General features: G+C 42.2%; 2 protein-coding genes across 2 annotated transcripts; both read left to right on the forward strand.

Moving 5' to 3' along the window:
* Nucleotides 1-6,229: 6,229 nt before the first annotated feature.
* On the forward strand, nucleotides 6,230-7,572 carry AOL_s00079g257 (uncharacterized protein; the record flags this gene model as incomplete). Its single annotated transcript, XM_011124132.1, has 4 exons — nucleotides 6,230-6,367; nucleotides 6,674-6,829; nucleotides 6,936-6,961; nucleotides 7,056-7,572. The coding sequence occupies 4 exons, from the start codon at nucleotides 6,230-6,232 to the stop codon at nucleotides 7,570-7,572; spliced, it is 837 nt and encodes a 278-aa protein (XP_011122434.1).
* Nucleotides 7,573-8,842: 1,270 nt separating this feature from the next.
* Nucleotides 8,843-9,499, forward strand: AOL_s00079g258 (uncharacterized protein; the record flags this gene model as incomplete). The annotated part of the gene is made up of 3 exons (XM_011124133.1): nucleotides 8,843-8,845; nucleotides 9,146-9,208; nucleotides 9,317-9,499. The coding sequence occupies 3 exons, from the start codon at nucleotides 8,843-8,845 to the stop codon at nucleotides 9,497-9,499; spliced, it is 249 nt and encodes an 82-aa protein (XP_011122435.1).
* Nucleotides 9,500-9,993: the final 494 nt, after the last annotated feature.

Here is a 9,993-nt window from a genome sequence, read left to right on the forward strand (position 1 = left end):
TTCTTTAAGAAAGAATTTGTAATTGTTTGGTTATTTGTTTGTAAAAGTAGATTGATTGTTATTTGTTTATCTTGAAGATATTGTAGATGATGATAATAAAAAGAAGATCTGGAATTTAGGTTGCATCTCGAGGTCTTTATATAGACGAAATCGACTTTGAATCCTGACTCCTGATGATGCATATCAACCGTTACACTTGGTCAACCCCCCTTCAGCGCATGCGGGCAATAGACGTAATCTTTCGAAGCCATTCGAAGGTCCATCGACGAATGTTGACATCTTCGTGATGTCATCCCGTACCCCCAAGACCGTTCTCAAAACCCACGCTTGCAAAACCAAAAAGGTTTACAAGTCTAGTCTAGCCTAGCCTGACATCCAGAAAAGAAGGTTAATCCCCCTAGATTAAGCAACCGCGTTCGTTAGTTCTTAATTCGTTTTTCCAAGAAAATCTGTCAGGTACATACGTCTAATTAATTTGCCAACAATTGTCATTCGCAATTAAGGACTAGTTAGTAAACACTCTAGGTCAAAAAAAAACTAGCCTAGTAAAAAAAAAAGCTGGTAATACTGACGCAAAAGTCGTCGTCACAAGATACACAACCGAAAGAAGTCCAATTTCCTTTTCCTTTTTGTGATGTATGTGTATGCTTTATTAGCCACCGCCTCGGGAGGATTATCCGAATGGTTCGACTAGGCAAGAGGCGGGAGTGGGGTTGTAGATCTATGGGGAAGTTCTGACAGGGTTGGGAAGATTAATACATCATGGCCAGCCTCACAACGTCATATGTGTTGGGTATTTCCGTCATCCGGCCGGTGTGCGAAAAGGCTGGTAGACTTAGCCGGAACCAGATGTCCCAAGCATTTTTACAAGTCGAGGAAGCTTAAGCGTAAATCTGATACTTAGCTTTTGGCTAAGATTCGATTGGAGAGGGGTAATTTGGTTAATTGCTTGAGAGTGTTCTTGCCATTCGGGTATGCATATGATATCCATTGGCTGTGATCTTGATCTCGACTTCTTCTTCCCAACACATGTTAGTTGAGTCTGGCCTAGCGGAAACAGGATTCGATTCTATGTTTCCTGACGTACGAAGTAACACGAGATCTAGATCGATTAGGCAAGTAATTGGTAGCCAGTGTTATAGCCAGAGATCCATGGTTCTGGTCAATTGACCACGTTAATCGGGAGGCTGTTGATCCGATTGACTTGGAAGAAATGTGGCGGTGTGGTATATACGCGTATACGACTGCATTGATATCTTAAATTCCCGCGTCAATGAATTTAATTCCTGTTCAATTGAAGGTAACCTTGACATAGTTTCAATCAATTGGATTTTAGTTGCAATTGTATTGAATACTAGTCCGGAGATTTAATATTGTAGCGTTGATATCCTACCAGCTCTACGCCGATTACGGTCATACCAATCAACATTGCATTGTGACTAGTTTCGTCTGGAAATACCTGACCGGTAAGCTATGCTGAGCTAAGCTTTGTCTCGTCACCAGACTCCTCAGCTGTATCTTGGCTATTATAAACTGGGCTAAGTTAAAGATACTATACTATCAATACTCTGATTCCAAGGCAGAGCTGAGGTGACTAACTGTGATTTAGTCTCTGACAGGTACCTATCAAAACCCCAAGTGCGCTGTATTTTCATGGATTCAAGTCTTGAATTATAATTAATTAAGGCTCTCTACTAATAGCCTCGAATCCATATCCGGGATACTATACTAGTACTATTGTAGCCCTGGAGAGGTAATATGCACTACATGCACATCCCACCTATAAGCCTATCGATATCGTCGTCCAACTCTTAGATTTGCACTTGCAATCTTAAGTCTTCTTTTTAACAGTAAGGAAATTTAAACCTGCAAGGAAATCTGCAGAAATGCAATCAAGTTATATAAATTAAACTTAGCTAGCTCATAAATCCAGATATGCATTTATATGTGACTAATAATGCCTAATCTTTTTGTACGCAAAGAAGTTAACGTTAACAGCTACAATCTTCGGGGTGGTAATAGAAACGTATGGGATGTTTTAATCTAATATATATAAGTACTTAAGTAACTACCTAGGTAAGTACTTAGATCTAAGATGGCACCGTATCAGAACGTTAAACCATGGAGAACATAATACTATAATATACGGAACTCTTCCCATCCCCATTTCTATGTGTCTTTTCGAACTAACTACTCATTAAAAGTCGAAGGCACTTTTCCATGAGCAAAAAATGGTCACCCCGGAGTCGATAGGGTTGAGCAGTTCGGAGCCGACTTGGCTGCAATGTTCGCCTCGAGTCCCGATTACCGGGTTTAATATTAAATGATGCCCCAGTCACCTGGGTAGTTGTATTGGAAGATATATCGGGTGAGGGCACATTGAGTATTCGGATAAAGACAGGTATTGTATTCCCCTCATTCTCGTAACCATCCTTTCAATGGGAAAGTTTCCATACCGAGAATAACGGATTTACGAGATACGAATCGCGAGAAGAAACCCACAGACCAGAGACAAGGCTTGGGATTAACTCGGCCCAGCCGATTGCGATCTAGACGGGATCCCTATAACTATAGCAGAGTCCGTAATAAAGGCTGATCATGAGGTTATAATATATCCGATATCCAATCATTTACGTAAAGCCATAATCTAATATAAAAAAACCCTGAACATTAATTAATCCTCAAGCATTCATCGCGTTTGCCACATTATAAATTATCCAAGAGACGCCACAATCAGGTTGCATAACCAGGAATACCATGTACGTCTCTTCAAAAAACAAAACCCGGCGGCCGGTGCTCATCTTCGATCACTCGAGTGGTTTTTCTCGAGGGGTTTTCCTTGTACAGCTATAATTACTGGCAGATGACCTTGCATCTCGTATTGCACTGCAGTAACCGGTCAACGGCGTCGAACTCGGAGGGCAAGAAGTGCCGTCTGCGAATTATATTAAGTGAAAGGTACGTATGTATGTCCGAAGGGCTAAGCTAAGTTGCATTACAATCGCACTGACCATATACCTAGGTATATATATATATATATATATACTTAATTATATTAATGAATTCTGAAATATTATAATAACCAGCCCGGCGAAATAGCTGCCTAAGGCTGTGCGCGCCCGCTGCCGCGTACATATCTACGCCTCTTTCCTTTTTTTGTTTTGTTTTTGTTTCCATGTCTGATATTATAACCCTGAGGATCATGAGATTCTGTCGTGAATACTCGATCCGCATGAGGTCGAACTGGAGTGCGAATGTCGTGTTTTTTTTTAATTAATTAACATATATGTCTCAATTTGACACTTTGAGAAAATCTGATACAGCCTGGGCCTCGCCACTTTGGGAGCAAAAAAAAGCTTTGACACCTGACAAGATAGATTAATATATAAGTATACTATTGATATTATTAACTGTGTACCGGAAATTCGCTGTTACATGTACCCTCGTATGCTTATATTAATTTAAGTAAGTATGGATATAGATGTTTAGTTTCTGACTCGCTCCAGGTCGGATCCAAGTTCGTTCGGCTTTGACAACGACGGGACAAGCATGCGCGTGCGTATGTCGTCTCCGTAACGTTCCCGACGGTTGTTATATTGCAATATAGGTATTATAGCTGAGTAATTCATTATCCCCGTACAGTTGGAGTATAATCAACAGCGAAATATCGGATGAACAAGATCTTAGGCATCAAAAAAAATAAAATAAAAATAAAAGAATTTAGATTAATATATTATAATGTGACTGGAAAACATGGAACAGCCCTTTGTTTTCCCCACCTGTGGCGCTATACATACTAAGTAAGTATGTGTACGATTCGGTGGGAAAGGTCTTCTGAGGTGCATTTGGAGCAGTTCTGATACGCCTCAACAGGAACTCGAATATATGAGGCAACCCACCCCCCCGGATCAGTAGATTAAAGCTAAGGCTAAGAAAGAAAGAAAAAAGAGGCTAAACGTTCCAGAAAATGATTTCGGAACAAATAAAAGAGCCCGATAAGTTGGGCTCTAAAAATATATGTATGTACGTACCTATAATTTATTTTATTCAGAGGGAGGGGAGGGGAAGGGACCCATATGAATATAAGCTTAATACGACTGCAGATTTAATATTCGGGGGGTCTGCTTCTGCCTAGGAATAATGCTGCGGACTCTTTCTCTTTCTCTCGCCCTTTGCGAGTTTTGGTTTGACAAGCGAGGAAAGAACCCGGTGGAGGGCGTCTCGTCTAAGTTGCGGGGTTTTGAAGGTTTTTTTTTTTTTGGTCTGACTGACTGAGCTGAAGCTTTTTCTTGTGTGTGTGACAAGCTATTTGAAAGGTCAAGCACGTTTTTTTTGGTCCATTCTATTTGATACATCTGGATGCAAGAGCAGGAGACGAAAAGTATTGAACTTTCTTTCGGATATTGAGATTAGCTTATCTCTCGTAATATAGGTAATATATGTGTACGTATTTTTAAACTTAGCTTGGACCGTTGGATCTTAGATTGATTAAGAAAAATAAAATAAAAAAAAGTATATCTCGGGATGTAAATGGTGATACATCCACTCTTCGAGCTTGCAAGCTTGGCTTGAAAAGACGCCACCACCATCATGCATGAGCTACTTGTATGTAGGTAGTTGCGTGGCCGCCCGTTCTATACCGATTGGCAAATGTGTACGCACTGTGTAGCTTCATCGTGCAGATCGAGCTCGGATTACTGAACGAAACTTGGGCCTAAACTGGTATCAAGCGGAATGGTCCAGGCCGTTTTCGGCTTGGTATTCCGACACGGGGGGTCATGAAAATTGCGAGCGAAGCAGAGGTAGATATATTGGATATCGATGCCTGTTAGTTATCTTTGATCGGGCTGAAGTCAAACAGGAACTATCAGGACAGCTCGCGTGGCTGTGAAGCGTGAAATTTGTCAAAGAATCAGGAAGTACCTGGTATAAACTATAATAAGTTAATGTCGGGATGACAATGAGATTTTATATAAAGTACTTACTTAAGTCTAACGGACGCCGTTGCTAGTTTCTGAGAGACATATTATTCAGAATCAGCCTCCATCCAGGTAGCGGGCTTACATACTTCATACGGAGTAAGTACATACTTACTTACATACATCTCCAATATCCAACTGCCGCCCCCGCCAGCCTCCGCCCTTACTTCAGCATTGCATTTCATGAGAGACTTCATAAAGAATAAGAATAAGAACAACAAGAAGAAAAACAGGCGTCTACCACGGGTTGTTCCGGGAGAGTGACAGGGAAGTGGTCCTGAAACGAAACCATCACACCCAAGTTTTGGGGAAAGGGAAGGGGACGGCATCGTTACCCCTGGTCTGTGGTCTTGAAACTCCACATTTCTGGCCTCTCGACATTAACACTCTCTGCTAAGTCTTACATAGTACGCCTTGCCTTGCAAATGCAAGCAACTTGGGGAAGGAATTGATTGAATTCTGTCGTCCGTACGTCCCGGACGAAAGAAACAAAGCACGGGATTTCCTTTCCCCGCTTACAAATATTTTCTCTAAATAAGCCTGCGGTTTTCCTGCAAGTTGAGATTCGAAGTCAAAGAAAAGTAAGTAAGTACATACATAGCAGCTTCCTTTTCGTCTGGTCTCTTCGACACTGCATTTGCATTATATTATTATCGTCATCGTCATCAGCATCATCATCATCACCGTCGGAGGAGGGAATCGAATCCGAATATATAATAAAGTATATTATACTATCGGTCGACTGAAGCAGTTAGTCTACTCTCGCGGCCAGACTCCTTGCAGGAAAGAAAAAATCTCGACATCAAAAAAGACTTAAGCTTCAAGAATCCAAGCATTCCATTCCCATTTCAGTTCCTCTCTGGCCACACCACCCCCCCTCTCTTCCTTCCTTTCTTCCCGTTCGTATCTGCAATCCACCTAATTCGATTCGAAAGATTCATCCATCCATTCATCATTCATTTATTCATCTGAAAGCGAACTGAACTTAACTTAACTTAACTTAAGTTATCCGTCTGTACTGGCTCGAACCCTCCTTTAGCGCAGCGTTGTCCAACTAAAGCCTTCGCTTCTTCTCCACTTCTCTGCTTACAACTCAATTATTCATCGACATCTGCACCCGAAAAGAGTAAACCCATCTGCATTTCTCACCATTTCACGGTCCTTTATCAGTCCACCACCGGCTTCGGTTGCATTTTGCAGGTGTGACAAAGCCTTACCAAAGCTCCCGGCGTAGGGATTCGATATCAGTAATGGATTATTCGACCTATTACCAACCACAGCAGCCCTACGTTGTTTTCCAGCAACCGCCGGCTGCCGCACCTTCGTCGACCCAGTCGTCTGGCATTTCTGCTTCGGAGGAAAGCTTCCGGAACGCCTCCCCTAATAATGTAAGCCCTAATTTAATTATAATTTCTTCCTGGTCCAGTTCTCAAACTCTCATTCGAAGAATGAATTAAGATCGGATCCGTAAAGGAAAAGAAAAAAGCTTTCCAAGCATCTTATCAAGCATCTCGTTAGCACACTTCTCTCTGTTGTACCAAAGAAAAAAAACACGATCTCTCTTTCCCACCTTTGCCTCAGATCTCGTGGTGATCCCTGGCAATCGCATCCACTTTAGCTAGATTTCACTTGCTGACTGACGTCTTACTACCCCCCGTCTACCCTGGGGGATTTACCGAGACGTGATGTTCCAGAATTACGGTACAAATTACGATGCATTTGCGGCGTTCGATAGGGAGATATTGGCTGCACAAGGGTCACAGGTTTACGGCCAGAATGGGAGTACAGAGGACGTCCCGGGTTTAAACCGGAGCAGCAGTGAAGAAAAGGAGCTGACTCCGCAACAGTCGGTATGTCTTGATCTCCATCTTCTTCTTCTTCTACTTCTTTCTTTTTGCTATTATCAAAAATATTGGTGTTTGTTACAATATGGTGCTGACTGTTGCTGTTGTAAAGAAGCGGAAAGCTCAGAACCGGGCGGCGTAAGTTTCCCTTCCCCAATAGATACGCTTATTTATATATTCCATCTAGTTGTAATCTTAGTCCCACTAACCTTGTCGTGTTTAACCTATCTAGTCAACGTGCCTTCCGAGAGCGTAAAGAACGTCATGTCAAGGAGCTTGAAGAGAAGCTCTCGACCCTCGAGGCTTCGTCCTCTAACGTCCTATCCGAAAATGAACGTCTAAAACGCGAAATCCAAAAGATCACAACCGAAAACCAAATCCTTCGCGCCACATCCGCTGCTCAAGCAGCTCATCAACCCCCTGCGCCAGCAGCTGTAGATGTCGGGCCGATGGCATACTCCCCAACAGACTTCTACGACGTTGTCCTAGAGCCACATAAGAACAAGACACCGAGCCATAGGATCAGCCACCACCCGGAAACTGGCGAGTCACTACTGGGGGCTGCAGCCGCATGGGATTTGATTACAAATGACCCATTATATATTGATGGCCAGGTGGATATCCAAGCTGTCAGCGAGTTCCTAAAACCAAAGGCGAAGTGTGACGGACAAGGACCGGTCTTCCCGGAAACCGAGGTTAGGAAGGCGATTCAGTTGAGTGCTAGCCTCGGGAAGGATGAATTGATATGATCATTATCTGGATATTATAAGCAAAAAAAAGTTTTAAAGGTCGTCTCGAGTAACATATTTTATGTTTCTCACGGCCTGGGAGTATACGGGATAGGTACATTTATAGGATATTCTTTTTTTTTATTTCGATTTTGACTTGCAGCTTTTTTGGAGGTTGAATTCGCTTTTTCCCATGTTTTATATTATTCTTCCTTTTTTTTTTCATCTTCAGGATATCTGGCGCGCTCTTCTTGCAAGCTTGATCAATTGGTCGAACAATCGGCGTTTCATTTGACACATATTACCTTTTGATATCTTTCAGTTATTGCCTTCCCTTAGCTACAAGTGTATACCTACTCACATGGTCGGAACAGTCGAAACGTCTTCACGCTGTATTACGCATTTTTACTCATTCCAGTTCAGCCCTCCAAGGTTGACTGTACTTACTACCATTCCTGTTGGCTCTAGCTCCAACGTTGTATCCTCCCCCACTACTAAGTAGCTAGAAAGACCTGGGATTTCGGATCCAACATAAAACGGCGGACGAAATGCCGTCTACGGCGGGGTTCTCCTTGCTGATGGTGTGTAAGCTTGGTAGATACAACAAGTCGGGGATCTGTGGTCGGTATATACGGCACGGAGACACCCGAATCGGGCTGAATCTTCATGAATAGAGAACATCTAGGATTTCTTTTAAGCAGCTGTATAAATGCGTTTTTAAACATTTTTCATGTGCTATCGATATCTTGAAATTCATGATTCAGAATGATTCATGTGAAATAGTTGCTGTAAGAAACCTGACGTTGACGAGTCTCGCTGGAGATCAGGTAATTGGAGGCGAATGATATGTTATTAGTACAATCTCGTTATTGCCAAAACTCATCGTGATTGGCTACTTCTATGACCCAATCCAATCTGCCTGAATGCAGTTCTGATAGACATCGAAACATTCCTTGCGGCTCCACCTGCCGTTTATCAGGAATGTGTTGATGTGTTGTGGCCAAAACATCAGCGTTTGCCTCATTAGGTCTCAAACCCTTCCGTTTGATCCTGAAATCTTTCCGCTCTGGGACTAGTTTCCCTCCAATCCGTCTCAGAGTCACTTTTGGACAAGAGAATTTTTATGAGTGTCTTCCCCCAATTTTGGCCTTCGAAAACCACACCTCATCTTTTCTCCTCTTAAAGACCGCAATACCCTCGACAGTCCTTGACACCTTCAGCTGTCATACCGCCCCCCGTTTTCGATCGATAAATCTTGAAATTCTGATTAACCGATACTCAAACCGTCAAGATGGTAAGGCGACTTTTTTCCTCACTCTCATTTTTTTTCGATGGATGGTTTTTTTGGTGGTGGATTTGTGGGATTCAAGAGGAGGAGGGGACACGTGCAGGACTAGATATCAGAAAGAGGAGGAATCGAGCTACCGAAGCTCTTTATGGGAAATCTATAGCTGCTGGAAATTGGAAATGAAGTTTTCAGATGGACGATATCTGAAATTTCAAGACGGAATTCGATATTGAAGATTGGGAGGGAAATGTTATCAGATTTGGTAATGGAAACAGATGAGCTAACAGGACATCTCTCATCAAATAGGTTCTCGCAGAAGATCTCCTCAACCCCTCCCCGATTGCTGAGGCTCGCAAGCACAAGCTCAAGGTACGAATTTCCCGATACGTCCATGTAAATGGATGTATATAAAATATATTTATATATATACCTCGAAATAATGTCACACATAGTCTAACATGTGATCCTTGTATATAGACCCTCGTCCCAGCTCCACGATCGTTCTTCATGGACGTCAAGTGCCCAGGCTGCTATGTCATCACCACTGTCTTCTCGCACGCCCAGACTGTCGTTATTTGCGGCTCCTGCGCCACTGTTCTATGCCAGCCCACTGGTGGTAAGGCTAGACTGACAGAGGGATGCTCGTTCAGGAAGAAGTAGATGGTGGATATAATTTTAAACAATACAAATCTTTAATTTCGAAAACGCTTATATCCATACCTCTTTTCCGTCATAATGGGGGTTTCCTTTTTCACTTGTCGATACTTCTCTTTTTTTTTTTTTTTTTGCGGACACCTTTTTTCTTTTTCCTCTCTTAACGCGTCCTTACAATAACGTCTTATCTTGTCCATGCATACGGGTGTTCAGTCGATCTCGGTACCTTTTTTTCCATTTGTTCCACCTCTCAAGTCCTCTTTTATATCCACACACACACAAAACCTGGAAGCTTCTCTTCTTGAGGAATGTCGTCTTTTTTTTAAGAAAAAAAGGCGACAGACTTCGTTTTACTTTTTTTCAAAAAAAAACTCTCTTCATATCAAGCCTGACATTTTTTATACAATAAGGCTTTTCAAACAAAACGGAGGAAACAAATTGAAAAGGAAAAAAAAAAATGAATGAAAAAAACAATACCCACCATGGGATCTGATTCTTCT

This window comes from Orbilia oligospora, assembly GCF_000225545.1.
Source record: "Orbilia oligospora ATCC 24927 unplaced genomic scaffold scaffold00079, whole genome shotgun sequence".
NCBI classification, from domain to species: Eukaryota; Fungi; Ascomycota; class Orbiliomycetes; order Orbiliales; family Orbiliaceae; genus Orbilia; species Orbilia oligospora.